This window comes from Meles meles, chromosome 11 (genome assembly GCF_922984935.1).
Source record: "Meles meles chromosome 11, mMelMel3.1 paternal haplotype, whole genome shotgun sequence".
NCBI classification, from domain to species: domain Eukaryota; kingdom Metazoa; phylum Chordata; class Mammalia; order Carnivora; family Mustelidae; genus Meles; species Meles meles.
In genome coordinates, this window is record NC_060076.1 from 61,001,664 (window position 1) to 61,019,424 (window position 17,761).

The window sequence follows — 17,761 nt, forward strand, 5'->3', positions numbered from 1 at the left end:
CCGGAGTAAGGTTTTGGGAGATAGGATTTTCTGAGTTGCTTGAAAAGCTTGGTTGGGGGATATGGTAAACTAGAAGACAATGTAAAACATGAGCAATTTTCTCAAAAATTCCAAGAGCATAATAACACATAGGCCAAATAATGATAGACTCGCAACAGGTAGTTTTGAGTAGTTTTAAGTTACCTCAGAATTCCATGATGGGCAATATTTATTTTGTTGATCTTTAGAGTCTGGATTTGAATCACACTATTGCTAAAGCTGGTTGGGTGATGGAACAGGATCTGCAGCTGAGCAGTAAACATTGTTGACTCTCAAACATTTGCATGTGGACCCTGCTTTGTTCTTTTGTCTTTTTTGAATAAGTTTACATAAATGCTTGAGACCTATTAAATCTGTTTCCATTTTGAAAGCCATTATCAACAAGAGAATACCTTTGAGTTGAAGAAGCAAGTAAATTTGAGGTATATAACTGACTAGGAACGGAGTGTTTTTGTTGGAAATATAGTTTAGGGGAAGACCTGAAGTCTATAAAAATGTTTCTATATTTATGAATTTGGGAATTCTCAAGTCTGACAAAGAATCTTTGTGGATGTCTAGAGACCAATGAGCCTTATATTTACATAGCGCTTTACAATTAAAAAAGTAGGGGCGCCTGGGTGGCTCAGTGGATTAAGCCGCTGCCTTCAGCTCAGGTCATGATCTCAGGGTTCTGGGATCGAGCCCCGCATCGGGCTCTCTGCTCTGCAGGGAGCCTGCTTCCTCCTCTCTCTCTGCCTACTTGTGATCTCTCTCTCTGTCAAATAAATAAATAAAATCTTTAAAAAAAATATTTCACATTCCTTATTTACTTGACCCTTAAAACAGCTTTCTGAGATAGGGCCAATATCAATATGCTGCCTTTGGGAAAGTCAAAACTTCTGGCTAAAAAATAGTTTTTGCTAGTGCTCACTATCTTCTCATATTTATACGCATAGCATGATACCAAATTTGCCAGCTTCTCCAGCAGTTAGATAGGACCATGATTAGGAATATGATTAGGAATGATGCAAAAGTGAGTTGTATTGTCTCTAAACTAGTTTAAGAGTGAAGACTTCTACACGCAGCCTCTGTCCCCTGGTCCGTTGGTGAAGGGAGATGATCCAGTGGAAGATTCTGGGGAGTAGAGGATGATGGAGGCACTAGATGGAAGAAACGGAGTTTCCTGACTATGTCTACACGGAGCAAATCCTCCCTACAGATCACATCAGACTGTGACATGAATGGAAAATAGATTTTATTGTGTAAAGCTATTGAGATTATGGGTTGTCTTTTGTGGCAATTAATCTGCCTTTGACTCCTTAGTCCCATAGATTGCCATTACTTTGTATCGCCCATCTATGTAAGTGAAGACCTTGTATCCTATTTATAAATTAGTGCAAAGCTGTTTGAGAATCTGAAGAAGGGGGTCATAAGATCAAACAGGAAAATGACAGGACTACTTAGATACCGTTAAGGTGGAGTCTGAGTCTTCCAAAGGAAAAACAGTCAAATAACCCAGGGGACATGCAAAAGAATGAAAGAAGTAGGAGGTATGAAGGAAAAAACAACATGATTATGAATCAAGTGAAACGATTTCAAAGCTTCCATTCTCGAAACATAAGCTGATACGTTCTTGGCATAAAATAGGGCTAATAGGAAGGAATAAAGTTGCATGAAGTTGCTTTTGGTAGAAAGTTAGTATTGGATTACTGGACTGTTTGATCACATCAGTATAAAAAAAGTGAAAGGGAGTCATGACCAAGTTATTTTAAGTAAGCTGGAGAATGCTGAAATAAAAATTGGCTGAGTAGAGTCTGCTTACTATTTTACAACTTCAACGATGGTTTATTATATTGTTTGTACCAACATTATAGTGAGACGAAATACTTTCAATTTTGGTAGAATTCTTACATAATGAAGGTGCCAAAAGACTTATGAAATTCCAAAATTGATAGACATTCTGACCAACTCAGGCAAGTTGTTTCATTCCAGTCTTCTTTGCATGTTGCTGCTGCTATTCTCTCCCTCCGTTGTTCAAGACAGACATTAGTTATCAATCACAACACTTTCTCCTATTATTTCTAGAAGAACTAGTCCTTCTGAACATGGTACTCCAGATGCTCTCTGCAGGAGTTTTTCTGGGGAGCAGGAGAGTAGAGTGAGGAGAGGGAAACTAGGAACAGATAACTCTTGTACAAACTACTTCTTTAATGTAAATATCATTTCATTTCCTTCTTTTCTACCTTGGGTCCTTCTCAAATCAAATGAAACAATACATATTTTAGAGCTATGGCCATGGGGAGTATTTGGAGTTGAGGCAATGAGAAATAATTATATCAAATGCTATTTAATGTTTCTCTTAAAATCTCCCCCCCCCCATTTCTAAATGGTTTTGCACTGTAGACTCTTAATTAAGAGAGGGTTAGTAGTTTTCCTTCAGTTCCTAAAGATTTACCTTTTTAAGATTCATTAGTGCCTCCCTTCATGTGAGAAGAGAAAGGAGGACACACTGCAGTCAAATTTATTGCCCTACTTATTGTAAAGTCTGCTAAATATTGGAAGAGAAGATTAAAGAAAAGGAAAAAAAAAGAAAGAAAAAAGCCTCAGTACTTGAATATTCAAAGTACTTCGGCTTATTTTGAATATTGAAAGTAAATAACAGATTCTCCAATCTTCAAACTTACATAAAAAGGAATTTTACCCAAATCAGAATTTTGCCTGTTAATTGCTCACACATTTCTAGAATGTGCCCATGTACCAGACATTTTCTCAGTACTGCTGTGAAATTGATATATTTCTTCTTTTTTTTCTCCAGCTTTTGCTTTTTTCTCTAATCTCCATCACTTCCTCACTATCTTCTTTTTAATTTTAACATCACTCTTGGGCATTTTTTCCATTTGATGAGAAATATGCAGTGTGTTCTCTTGAATAAATTAGCCCCATTGATAAGTTGCTGAATTTATTTTTAGCTGTAAATATTTTAAAGAAGAAATTTATGTTAAGTCATGTATGTGAGATAAAAACTCAATGATATTATTTTGTTGCAGGAGAACTTAGGATCCCTAGGAGAAGAATTTTAAAAATCCTATCCACATATGTATTCCCTTTTTACTCAATGTGTACAGAAACAGTAATACTGTAAAACACAAAGAACCAAACATTATGTCACAGCCTCCGATTCTACAGGTCACTCCAATAGGTCTTTGGGTTGCAAGGAGTGAGAAATACCCTTCTTAGTATTTACTTATTCATACCCTGGTTTTATGTATATCTTCCTACAAACTCAGATTTTGGTTATCACATTGCTGCCCAATTAGAACTGGAATCATAGTGCTGTACTTAAACACACACACACACACACACACACACACACAACTTGTGAGAATGATTCCCAGAATCACTTTCACCTGACAGACATCTCCATTTTTTAAGAGGAATGTAATTAAAAACATTAATTAATCCACTATAGTTTCAATCAGTAATTTTGAAGAACTTCTTCTTTGACCCATGTTTCAGTTCCTCACACCCTGACATCAAATTGGAAAGATCCTTCAAATACATTTACACACACGTTGATGGTATAAATATGAGGACATCTGTTTAGAATAATAAAGATGTACAACTACAAAGGACTTTAGAAATTATTTACAGACCATTTTATGAATGAGAAAATTATAATTGAATGTAGTTCAATGAAGGTCTGTTTTGTGCACCTTTCTTAACCTCATTTAACCATAAATGGTAGCTTGGTATTCTATAGGAAGAATGTATCATTTGCAAAGGTCATTATGGCTCATGTGATGTGAACAAGAAACCTGAAAAATAATATGTTATAGTGTCTTAATAGTAACAGCACCATCCCTACCAATGATGACAGCATAGATTTATCAAAGGATAAGTAGGTTTACCCAAGGATAAGTTATCCAAGGATAAATCCAAGGATATTGGATGCTGTTCTCAAAGTTATGGACACATATAATTGAAATCCTATAATGAATTTATGACATAGATTTTGGTGGCTATCGAGACCCCTCCAGAGTGAGAAAATAAATTAGAAAGTAAGTGGCAGAGCCAGAATATGAACTGTGAAATTCAGAGGCTGTGCTCTTTTTTTTTTTTTTTAATTTATTTATTTGAGAGAGAGAGTGAGCACAAGAGCAAATAAGCAGGGGGAAGAGCAGAGGGAGAAGCAGACTCCCTGCTGAGCAGGGAGCCTGACATGGGACTCGATCCCAGGACTCTGGCATCACAACCCAAGTGGAAGGCAGCTGCTTAACCGAATGAGCCACCCAGGCACCCCAGGCTGTGCTCTTTACCCTCTTTGTTAGGAATGGATTATCTTAGTGACCACAGAAGTACATAGCCTACAGGAAGACACAGACCTGGATCCAGTACATTTGTCATCTCTGTCTGACAGTATTTACTCTGCCTGTGCACACAGACTGCTAGAGAATTCATTTTTGATGCCTGTCAATGAGAAGTTTCTGCTCATTTAAGAAAAAAATAAAAATAACTGTATCTAGTCCTAAGCATCTCTCCTTGGGCAAAGCAGACCTTACTTTTCATATAGTAAAGTGACTATCCTTTTCATAATGTGTTTTTATCTAGCTATCTTACATTTTTTTCACATATCTAAATAATCCAGTGTATTTATCATGTGATCTTACTATTTAATCAGAGAATAAGGGATTGTGATGAATACAAGGGAAAAGGATATAGAGAAAGATTAAAAATACAGTTTTCCTCTGCTTATGAAGACTTTATACATTGTGCTTCATTATACATTTATTGGTCAGGGCCAAGTAAATGGAATAGGATGTCTATTTATGCAAATGAAGTCCTGGTTTTCAATCCAAAGAATTCTCACATTCTCATCATCTAGTGAACATTTTATTATAAAAAGGGGTAATTTTGCTGGCATCTGGAATTTTAGAAGACTGTTAACGTGATATAGCTCAAGGGTCTATTTTTCTGATCTTTTGAGACGTTACACATATGAACAATCAAACAGTAAAGATTTGAACCCAGCCCTTTCAATTATTCATGAAACAACTTCACTATCTACAAAGTGGAAAAGCTGCTGATGTGGATAAAGTTCTCAGGGGATAAATCTCACGTATAAAACGTAAAACTTAGTACGAGAAGACGAGAGTAGCTGGAAGAGATTAGGCTCTCCTATTTTACCCAAGACCTCTTGTTTTATTTACTTCAGAATTTAATATTTGCCTTTTCCCCATTGCACATATTTGCTTTGGATAGCAATAGTGTACCCTAAAATGTCAGTTTTCTTGCTTGACATTAAAAAAATTAGACTGAGGCTCACAGAGCCTACACTTTCACTGACCTTGGCTGTAACCGCAGTCACAGTAAAACATTGTTGTTTGTTGATGTTGGCACTTCAGGTGGAGCATATCATGTGCAAGGAGCCTCATGGACCATGTGGTTCCCATCACATACCTAGAACATATGGTTTGTGTTGTCCTCACTGAAGTTTCCTTAAAGGGCATTCATTTTGGTTTTCTTTTGAAAATGCCATAGTTTTACTTTTGAATCAATTAGAAGACATTTTTTTCATCCCTATTAGGGATGCCAGCTATTTGGGGAGAGTATTGAGAGAGGCCATGACAAATTTTAATACAAGAAATTGGGAAAACTTGAAAGAAAACCCTTTAAAAGCAAACATAGATTACAGGTTTTTGTTGTTGTTTTTTGTTTTACTTTCTGCCAGGCATTCCAGATACTCCCTTAAATCTGTAAAATCTAAGGACTAAATTTGATTTAACAAACAATATATATGGAATTTTTTGAGTAGAGTCTAGCGCTTGATACATTCAGAAATGTGTCCGTGTATCTTGTTCTTTGGGATGACACTGAAGGTCTTTTAAGAGAATGTTAATTGACTTTCCTTTCAATTAAGACAGTGAAAAATAAGGCTTATACAAACTCTTCTCTCCCAGAGGAAATCCTGTGTCTTCTACATTAACTTCTTAGAAAGATTTAAAATTTTTTTAAAGTTTGGTCTGTCTGATCTACTTGTATTTGCTTTTCTGCCTTGAGAGTATATCAGGTCCTGATAACTAGTTTTCAACATTTAACCTAAGCCTTAGGCAGCTGTTTTTAATCCATAAAACTTATCTTGGTTTTCTTTTTACTGTGTGGTTTCAATAAATCACTGATGGTATTTTATCTTTTCCTCATTTTGGTAGTAGTTATAACTTCCATTAGGATGGCCACTCACTAGGACTGAGCTCTTGGGCCTCTTAGTCAAAATAACTCTGACCCAGATCCCAGTTTTGCTGGTTAAAGCTCTGTGAATGTGGGCAATGTTTAGCTTCTTTGGCTCTCCTTTTACTTATCTCTGAAATGGGGCTATTACCTATCTTATGTAATTGTAAAGATAAAGGAGGATAACATATACAATATACATACAATATATGTTATCATGTGAAATATAGTAGGTGTCTATTAACGTATGTAGATTTCTTTTGGTGAGAATTAGAATGTGTAATAATTCTTCGTAAGATCGTTCTGTGCCTTGGACCTGAACTTGAAAAATTTTCATCCTCTACCTACATATACAAATATAATGTGTGGATTTGTATATATGTATTATATACAAACTCAGATTCCAGGTCACCTGTGTTCAATTTGAATTCTTCTTTGTATAATCTTAGGCTCAACCAAGATTACTTCAAAACTAATGGGCCACTGAATTATCATCTTCCTAATATGAAAACAATATATCTTAGACTATCAGGGAAGCAGACAATTCTTTTTTTTTTTTAAGGATGAAATTGGTTCATATTGTGCACCGTACATTGGACTTGATTAAGAAGTTCAAGAATTATAGATGTTTTGATAGTGTTTGCATGCTTTCCAAGGACCATTGTCTCCCTTAGGAGAATCCCTTAACATTCAAATGAGGACACTTGTTTTTGAATATCTTCCCAAGAGACATACTGGACAGATGTTTCTTAAAATGAGGTGCTAAAAACAAGTGAGACTAGAATTTAAAGAAAATTTAAAAGAAAAGTCTGATCTGGCTCAAGTCTTTTATATTTAAATATTTAAAGTCAGAGACCAAAACTGTGGCATAATAAAGGAGAACGTGGTGTTCACCTCATATTTTTTATTAACAAATACCACCTTATGTTAAGGTACTGTTTGGGGGAAGATTTCTGTCTGAAAATGAAGATGTGACTGGAATGGTTTCATTTTTATTGACCTATTCCTCTTGTATGGATGTATTCTTGCTTGGTATTTTGAATACCTCCAATTCTATAAACAGATTTGCTCTGCTTTCTGAAGGTAGAGTTCTGCGAAACCTTTCATAAGACAAAATGGTGTAAAGTGAACGATTATCATTAACCTATATGAAAAAATTTTTAGCATTCCAAGACCCCGAAAATAACCTGTCTTAACCTTTTCTGATACCTTAGGACACAACTTGCTAATGGATGCACAAAATAAATTGAGATAAGACATAGATGGCCCCAAACACAGTTCAAAGTTTATAATGGGTTGATGCTGAGATGCTGAGTGTTGTTCCTGGAGAAAGAGCTTGGCGGGGCCACGTTTGGGTTGCCGGCTGCCTTTACAAAGACTCACTGCCAAACAAATGCTGAACAGTATTTTTGCCTTTTCTTGCAGAAGTGAAGTTTTTGTTTGAATTTCTTTCAGTTAGTGAAAACAGGTATATTACAAAAGGGGTATAGATACATATGCTTCTTTATGTCATTAGCCTTGTACAGTATTTATACAAATCCACCATTCTGTCAGTTTAAACATGGGTCATTTATGGTAAAAACCAATCCAATCAGTTGATTGACATCATATAAAACCAAAACAGTGGCTGGTTTCCAAATTATTCCTTTTGTGTTTATTGCCTTGAAATAGACACATCACACTCAGTCTGTTATACATGTAGAGTTTGCCCACAAGGATTCTTCTGGAACCTCAACAAAATGGAAACATTGTGGCTGTATTTTAAACTCTTGGCTGTCAGCTTTATTCATGGAACCTTCAAAAGTGATTTTTCCCTGAACTTCAACATTAGTAAAGGAAGACTGTTGGTCCATTGGGCCTTCCATCTTCTCTACTCTAACTCCAAATATAATGCACCTTTCCCCCCCACTTTCTACATTTATGCACTTCTTTGTAGAGGCCTTTTCGTTTTCTTTAAAAGAGGATTTCTTTCATCTTTTGCCTTTGTTTTTATTCACTGCCAAAGAGAAGCTTTCTCTTGAAGGCTCCAGAATTATAAAGATGGCTTTTTATAAATTTAATCCATTGGAATATAAATGTAACGCTTTTTGCCCTTGAAACTGTCAGGACAGAGGGCATTCTGACATCTAGCTCCTGATACAAACACAGCCTAGTCCCAGAAGAGCATCGTTATAGGTGCAGAAATTTACTCAAAACAATCTCAGACTGATGGAAGTTGATCACTTTTTTCTGTCCTTGGGATCATGAAATGTGTGAATATTGTCTCAGTATATGCATATTAATCATATGCCCACAGAGAACAGTAAATTCTTTGAATGAAAACATTCATTGTGAAATAAATGAATGTAATTATAATTCATAGGAGCACTTTTGTCAAAGTGCAATTTATAACCCTTAAAATCAAAACACAGCAGGCACCCTTAATCATGTTGAAAATAAGTCTCTTATCCAAAATAGCTTTCTATTAATCAACTATAACTTAACACCCTAATTCTTATATTATTTTGGTTTACCATTTCTAGAAAGAACTATAATTTATTAAATGATTCAGTATCTTTGAGGTTAGTTGAAAAGGGAAGAATGAGTGAGGCTTGTTTTCTGAGTTCAATACAATAGCTGGGACCTTCCTTCTGATCTCTCACAGTGTGGATTTTTGGGATGAGGCAATGAAGAAAAGAGGATCCTGCACTTTCCAGCCAGCAGAACCTGGGTTCCAATATTGGTATTGGTTCCACCTTTCATCTGTGTGACAACAAACAAGCTATTAGCTTCTCTGAGTGCTATGGTCCTCATCTGTAAAATAAGAATGAGTTGCAAAATGGTTTTGAGGAGTAATGATATACCAAGTACTGTTCTTGCCATGTAATAAGGGTGTTTGTCCAAAGACTTGTGTTTGTTGACAGTTAGCATCAGCAGGGGAGAATGTTTCTTTTACTATAGGTGTTTGACAAATTACACAAAACTTGGTGGCTTAAATAAAGTCATCCCTTACGTTCACAGATTCTGTAGATCAGGAGTTCAGCAGAGCACAGTGGAAATGACTTTGCTCTGCTCTACAGTGTCTCGGGCTCTACCAGGAGGACTCTAAGGGAGGTAGATGGAGTCATCTGAAGGCTTTCTTAGTTACAGATCCACTAGTTGATATTGGGAAGCCTCAGACATCTAGGGGTTGGTCCAGTTAGGTCTCCTCAGGCATTTCTTGCTCTATCATGTGTGGTCTCTCCATGAGAGCCTTCTAGCCTGGTGGTTTCAGAATAATTGGAACTCACATCTTGTCTCAGGACTCCTAAAGCACATGTTTTGAGAGAGAGAGGGGAGGGTATGGGGTGGATGGATGGAGGGAGAGAGTCAGGAGGATTTCTTGTAGAAGCTGAATTCATTTATGATCTAGACTCAAAAGTCACAGAGCATCATTTCCAGCATCTCCTGTTGGCCAGTGAATCTCCAGCCCCCTACCCAGATCCTTGGCAAGAAAGCTTATGAGATGGGATATGTACATCTTGGAAAAATACAATTTGCCACAAGGAGATAATGCTTGGATCAAGAAGAATTTTATTATTTCCTCCTTCTCCTCTTCCTCTTCCTCCTTTCTTTCTTTCTTTTTTTTCCAAGATTTATTTATTTATTTGAGAGAGAGATCACAAGTATGCAGAGAGACAGGCAGAGGGAGAGGGGAAAGCAGGCTCCCTGTTGAGCGGAGAGCCCGTTGCAGGGCTCAGTTCCAGGACCCTGAGACCATGACTTGAGTGGAAGGCAGAGGCTTAACCCACTGAGCCACCCAGGTGCCCCTCCTTTTTTTTTTTTTTTTTTTTCCCTGAATGACATGTGGAGATATGGTCTGAGAGCCATGTTTGAGCCAGATATGAAGACTCCTTAGTCAGCTGTTTTGGAGGAAATGGAAGTCTACTGCAATTTTCTTTTCTATGTATATGTGTGTTTAAAATACATATGCACATGCATGTGTATATATCTATATCCATATATATATGGATATCTTTCCCTGCAATCTTTTTCTTTTGAGACAGGAGTGATTCCATGAACCAAATGATTATCCAAGTTATGAAGTACCATTTTTCAAGCAAGCTGACCTGATAGGGTCTCAGATTTCCAGTTTCTTAAAATTGGGTGTTTAGAATTAATAGTCAAGTTTTCAGAATTGAGAGTCAAATCCTGAAAGTAAGGTCAGATTTGAATAGAATTGAAGAGAGTCCTATGGGAGAGACATTATAACATATAGAAAATACAGCTTCATATGTGGCACCCAAAGGTAATGTGACTTCTTGAATGGGGCACCCTAGTCTTCCAAGTTTGCAGCTCTTTTTCATGGCCCTCTCAAAAAAAGTTAAAATGTGAAAACCATGGAGATCTATTAAAGCAATGATTTGAAATGCTGCTGTTGGAATTAAGGTAAAAATCCTTATTTCTAGAATCCAGGTTTAAAACATTTGTTTTTTTTGTTTGTTTGTTTTTTGTTTTTTTTTAAACCCTGGGAGTCATAGTCTAGAATGCTAAAAACAAACACTAAAACCAAAACAGCGATTGCAAAAACTCCCTCCTTACAAAACAAACAAACAAACAACAACTTAGCAAACTTCAAAATCATCATAACAGGCCCAAGAAGAGCTAAAGTAAAGAATGTCTGTTCCCTGAACTTAAACCTCCTGATTAAGTATTACCAAATCTCTGATCTTTAATGAGAAAATACTCCTGTGGATGTGTCCCATTTTACTGTCCTTGAATTTCCTCAAATACAATGTTCTGGCCAATGTTTTAATAAGGGGAGAGTTCTACAATTCAGCTGCTGTGATTAGGATAACATCTTGGTTTAACTATTGACAAAGAAAACTCCATAGGTGTAAGTGAAAGGGAAAGAAAAGTGTTAATTATTTAAAGCTCTAGCCCAAGATTTCTTGGTGGGAATTCCTGTTAGGTTTTGTTTGTCATGTTAAGAATGTGTATCCCTGCAGGATACACATTGAAGGGGCTTCATAAATAAATTTACATTCTTGCTTAGGCTTCTCTAGTGTTAAAACACTGTTTGTTGTTTGCCTAATACATAATGCATTTTTATAGTGTTTAGATGAACCACATGCATTCTACACATTGTTGTGGGCCAGCTTGTACTAAATGACAAATGTGGCCTTACTGTGGTTTTGCTGTCCCATTGAATGTGATACATACATGTTATGCTCATAAATGCAGGATATGAAGTGTGGCATTTTATATTTTGGGGGATTTTTCTAAGATCCTCATTGGTTTTGTGGGACATGTTCTCAGAGCATTTTGGAGGTCATTGTGCATTATCTTGTTCTACGTTGGCCCATTGTCTAGCACATTCTATAGCCCAAACACTGTATGGGTCTCATGAATATAATCATTAAAACACATAGTAGTATGTATTTTAAGGGAAGAGTGCAGGGCGATCACTGAATATTGTTGTGGTTGCTTTTTATACTCAATATTTTGCTGAAGGCAATAATGACAATGAAAGAATGAATTTATTTGCCAGGATGGGGATTTCAAAGTTATCTTTAAAAGACTGTTTACAATGGGTCTTTCAATAAAGAGTGTATGGTTCACAAGCATTCTTGTAGTCCAGGAGCCTAGCACCATCATTTCTTTCTGCAGCTAACCTGGTCTTTGTTGGAGAAACTTTCCCTGTGCATTTTGTGTAAATGTGTGTGTGTGTGTGTGTGTGTGTGTGTGTGTGTGTGCGTGTGTGTGTGTGTGTGTGTGTGTATGGTGGGGTGTGGGTTGAGGAATAAAGCTTTTAAGGATATAGTGCTTTTCTCAGGGAAAAGGTTAACTGGAAATAACAGGGTCTTAAGTTAACAGCTTTTTGATCAGGACATTGATCAAAACTAACCTGTCCCAAAATATATGTAACCCACTGAATCTATTCTCTTTCTTCTTATTCCTTACTTACAATTCTTTCAAAATCTTTTTTTTTAAATTTACATTTACAAGTATTTTCTTTGAGAAAGAAATATGTAAACGTGTTTGGTGTGATTATAGGTATTTTGATTAACTTAAAGTTAATTCCTAACATCTATGAAAGTTCATCTACCCTGAGTATGTGGGTCTTTGGAAGATGGAGCAGGGAAACTGAGGAAATGTTGGCACGAGGAGTGAGTGGGAATAATGTAACCTTGGTAGAGATCTCTAGGCTGAACATGGAGGGCACTTGAGGGTGCCAGCAAAGTTAGGAGATGGGTTAAAGAAGGGAGAGGAGAGATACCGAAAAATGACTCTTTCAGAGTTTTGAACCTTAGAAACGGAGGACATACTTTTCTCCCCCTCTCCTTTCCATTCTCCATGGTCTTATTTCTTCTTTCATAATGTGGCTTCCTCTTCCAGAGCGCCGAAACTCAGGTGAGTGCTGTGGAGCTTATACATCAACTGCATGATGGGTTCATAAGATTTTGATGAGTTAGCCTGGGAACATGTAATATTGTTTCTATGAAAAATTAGTTCCGAATGTCAAACAATGTATTTGCAAATAGATTCCTATCACAATTTGAGAATGGAAACATATCAATATGGAAATATACATGTAGACATATAATATCTATATTTAGCTAGGTAGCAAAAATGTAGATAGATGTGTATGCGTGAATAGTGTATCACTAGATACAATACATAGATTTATGCACATATTGTATATATTTGTATGTGTGTATATATATGGATATAGTCAATATGGAGAATATTCATAGATAAGTATATAAATGTAATTAATTATAGGTAATAAAGAGGTATAGATAGGTATATAAATATAAGAAATACAAGAAATATAAATTTGCAATTGAATTTAATAATTCTGAAATTATGCTTTTGCTGGACTCTGAATCTCAAGATTCTGCATGGCCACTTCTGGTATTAGGAAGAAAGGATCAATAAGGGAGAAGACACTCCAGTGGCTAAGTGAGAAAGGATATCGTAGGAGTTGTACTTTTTTTTGCTTTGAGGAATAAAAGATGGAGAGAGATGTAATTAAACTTACGGGAGATTATATTTCCTAAGGTGTATTTTAATTAGCTTTTGAGGAGAAACAGGTGGTATAATTGAAAATGGTAGATTCTTTTCAACATGGGTTTTCCAGTGTTAGTTCTTTAGGCTTCTTATAGTTTCTACAGCAATTTCTTTCTCATTTTATTTCTTTATTTCTTCCTTGATTAATTAAATTGATTTTATAACATGTAAGTTATTATTCTAACTAATATATTTCCAATTGGGTAATAAAAAATAACAGAGCCATATTATTTAATATGTAAAATAAGATTTATAAGAAATATTTCCATAATACATTTAATTTCCTTGTACTGGGTTACATTAAGTATTCGAAGCAGGTTACTTTACTTCCTGGCTAATTGATTATTTTTTTTCTCTAATAGGCAGCATAAAATATAAGATATTAGCAATTAGAATTAGTAATTTATAAATTTGAGAATTTTATTTAAATTGAATCCTCTAAAATGCACATATCATGCTATATTTATTCAGCTTTCCTGGCCTATCCAGAGATGAAGCTGTAGTAACTATAGTGGAGGAGGAGGCGGCAGGCGGAAAGGGCACAGGGTGAACAAAGCGTTCTTTGGCAATGATCTCAGTCATGGCAAATATCTCATTGGAGAGAATATCATATCACTATTTAGATTTTCATCTCTGAATCTCAGTATTGGTTGTAAATATTTATTTCCTAAACCACATGTTTTTTCAGCAACATAATTGGTGAGTCCTCTAAAAGAAAACATAGCCGTTTTAAAGCAACACTGACTCAGGACTTGAAGGCATGCTATGCTTTCTGACAGGGCTCTGTATGTAAAATTATAGCCTGATAGATACTGTGTAATGGTAGTAGGACGCCTCTGTTGAAATCATTCGCAGATAGGAAAGCTGATCATGACGACCGAGAGGGTGCCATTATGGCACTTATTTTTTCTCATAATTGTGGAAAGTACAGAGATTTTGAAACTGTTTTAGAAATAGGAATTTGGAGAACAAATTTATGCATCTAAATTTCCGGGTCAGAGATCAAGTCAAGAAACAGTGAATTGTTGAAATTGTATGGTAATGAATGAACTGCTTTGTGGTTGTCAGACATTGCTAGAAATAGGATGAGAATTCATTGCTTTGGGATTCCCAGAGTGAAGCAGGAATCAACCATAGTTTCTGCTGTTAAAGATGGAATCCTTTTTTGCAGGTTGTTGATGCTAAGGATAGCTGTTCCTGTGCTACTGACTTGTAGTGTCTTAGCACTATATGTGTACCTCTAGCGAGGTCATCAGAAATTCCTGAGATGGTATTTCTGATATCCCAGAGTCACTGTGTGTATTATAGGAACAGTCTGCTCAGTGCATAATTTTGTACCTCATTTTATTCTTTACCAAAGCATTTTATTACAGGTTGTTTAAATTATCTTTGCTACTACTAGCTCTTACTTTAACACGCCTTAAAGAAATGGTTCCAAGGGGCGTCTGGGTGGCTCAGTGAGCTAAAGTCTCTGCCTTCCACTCAGGTCCTGTGTCCTGGGATCAGCCCCTCATCAGGCTTTCTGTTCAGCGGGAAGCCTGCTTCCTTCCCCTCTCTCTCTCTGCCTGCCTCTCTGCCTACTTGTGATCTCTCTCTGTCAAATAAAAAAATAAAATCTTGAGTTCCGGAAGCTGGGAATGAAAATGACGGCCGCCAAATCTCCGGCCCAGAGGAGCTGAAAGCTTGGAGCCCCACTCCTCAGTGCACCCTCGGAGAAAAGTGCCCAATCACTCCCGTCTCCCTGGTCTCCGGCCGCGCTCGGAGCTCACCCAGCCTGTGACCTGTTGAAGCCCGGATGTGTAAATACCACTGAAGTGGACATTAAGAAGTCATCGAGAATGAGAAACCCACACAAAACACGGAAGTCTGCCTATGGTTTACAAAATGACATCAGAAGTCACAGCCCTACCCACACCCCCACACCAGAAACTAAACCTCCAACAGAAGATGAGCTACAGCAACAGATTAAATATTGGCAAATACAGTTAGATAGACATCGGTTAAAAATGTCAAAAGTTGCTGATAGTCTGTTAAGTTACACGGAACAATACTTAGAGTATGACCCGTTTCTGGTGCCACCTGACCCTTCGAACCCATGGCTGTCTGACCATACTACCTTCTGGGAACTCGAAGCGAGCAAAGAACCAAGCCAGCAGAGGGTAAAGCGATGGGGGTTTGGCATGGATGAAGCATTGAAAGACCCCGTTGGGAGAGAACAGTTCCTTAAATTTCTAGAGTCAGAATTCAGCTCAGAAAATTTAAGGTTCTGGCTAGCAGTGGAGGACCTGAAGAAAAGGCCTATTGGAGAAGTCCCTTCCCGAGTGCAGGAAATATGGCAAGAATTTCTGGCTCCCGGAGCCCCCAGCGCCATTAACTTGGATTCCAAGAGCTATGACAAAACCACAGAGAACGTGAAGGAGCCCAGGCGGTACACGTTCGAGGACGCTCAGGAGCACATTTACAGATTGATGAAAAGTGACTCATATCCACGTTTTATAAGATCCAGTGCCTACCAAGAGCTTCTACAGGCAAAGAAAAAGGGGAAATCTCTCACGTCAACGAGGTTAACAAGCCTCGTTCGGTCTTACTAAAAGGATCACCTTGTAGCATGCAAGAGACTGGAGTCACTGCATACACTTTGTAGCTCTTTGTTATTACCTGGAGCCGAGGACATTAGACCAAGATGTTGCATGAGCAAAGGACCTGAATTGTTCTCTTTGTGTACATTAAGGCATTGCCATTTCAAGCGACTCTGCCATCTCGATGCCTCCATTTCAGAATGTTGTCTGCTTACCTTCTCCTTGTACTACGCTGGATCTGTGTCTTTTCCTTTTTAACAAGTTCAAGTGAAGTAAACCCTTTTTCCCCCCTTTCTCTTTCTCTTAAAGCTTCTGCTAGACTCACAGTTCACTGAAAATTCACTCAGTCAAAAACTGGAAGAATTGTAAAAGAAAAAACATGTATCAACAAGTATACATATGGCTTCACATTTATTAAACAATAAATTAGCAAAGAAAGTTTCATTTCACCAATGTGTTCACAGTCAGAAACAAGCTCCAGTCTTTGTCTGTCGTTTGTACATTCTCGGTTAATGTTTCTTGCATTTATTTTTATACCATATTTATACCATATTTAAATAGGAAACACCTTTTACTCCAAATGTATTAAAGTTGATCCCCTCTCTGTAAATTTGTGTATGTTTATATTGTTGTTTTATCTTTCATTAAAAGATGCAGAATCTCAAAAAAAAAAAAATAAAATAAAATCTTAAAAAAAAAAGAAATGGTTCCAAGTCATGCCATCAATTTTATTTATTCGAGTGAGTATAAACACACTGTGTATTTTTATGTATTGATGCCCACATATGTATAGTTTTACACATATAGGAATCTGTTCTGTCAAGCCACTGGAAAATACTTAATGCCTTTCAGAACCATGTGAGTTGGAAAGGACTTTCTGGGAGCGCTGCTGATAATAATGATCCTTCTGTCGTCTGGAAGATTATCCTGTTGAAAGCAAACATGGATCAAAATACTGCATCAGCTTCATGATTGAAAAATACTGATTGGAGACCTCAGCAAGGCTTTCCTTCATCCTCCTTGAACTTGAGCTCTGGAAGTTTCCTGAGAGAAACATGGAAAAATACGTGGTTGGGAAAGGAAGGGGGAAGGAAAGAGAGAAGTGGTGGGGAGAGGGAGAGAGAGGGAAGATGTCAGCTGATTTATGAGGAAATAAGGGAATATGACTTCTTTCATATTATGCCAAAAAAAAAAAAGTGTTTTCTTTCTTTCTTTTCTTTTCTTTTTTTTTTTAATTTTGACTTCTGTTAAAAGAACAAACCCCATAACATAAAAACAAGTAAGTTTGATGGACTGGATGTTAAATTCTGGGAAACAATGGTTTTGAAAAGACCAAATATATGACATTAATTTGAGTCAGAATAATTAACCGAGACTCCAGGATCATAAGGACATTCAGGATGGCATCGAGCATGGGTAGGAGATGATGACTGAATGTGATATGTCCTCCTTGACTCTTTCTTCCCTTTTTACAAGCCCTACAAAAGAAGCTATTTTCTGGGAGTTTAATTTTTCAAAACTTCACAAAAATATCATTACAATTTGAAATTCCCATTTAAATTGTTGCCTGTGTTTTATTTTCACACTTCACTGCTGGGATTCTAAGTTGTCACACAGAGAGGCTGTCAGCAGGGACAGCAAGGGAGAAACACAAGTGGCCTAGAGGCTTGCACCCACAAAGAGTGTGGAGCCCAGCAGAGACTCAGATAGAAAAGGCACCAAGACCTCCAACTGATCAAAATAACTGCTTCCTCTTTCCCTTCCTTCTGAATCATCAGTCCTCAAACTGAACAAATGTGTTGTTCATGTCCCAAATGCTGTCCTCACTGCTTCTGGTTCCAGGGTCTGTTAATAATTTAGGAAGTGTTACAATATGTCTTGGAGAAGTCAGACATTTTCAAATAAAA

General features: G+C 37.0%; 2 protein-coding genes across 50 annotated transcripts in view; both read left to right on the plus strand.

Annotated features, from left to right (window-relative positions):
• Nucleotides 1-15,866, plus strand: part of LOC123953059 (regulator of G-protein signaling 7-like) — a 59,573-nt gene extending 43,707 nt beyond the window's left edge. The window contains exons 2-3 of the mRNA XM_046022970.1: nt 12,601-12,615; nt 15,066-15,866. Coding sequence (XP_045878926.1) covers nt 12,601-12,615; nt 15,066-15,866 — 816 coding nt within the window. The remainder of the gene's footprint in view (nt 1-12,600; nt 12,616-15,065) is intronic.
• The window catches only part of PTPRD (protein tyrosine phosphatase receptor type D), a 2,308,694-nt gene that overhangs the window by 1,922,051 nt on the left and 368,882 nt on the right, over nt 1-17,761 (plus strand). The window lies entirely within an intron of this gene.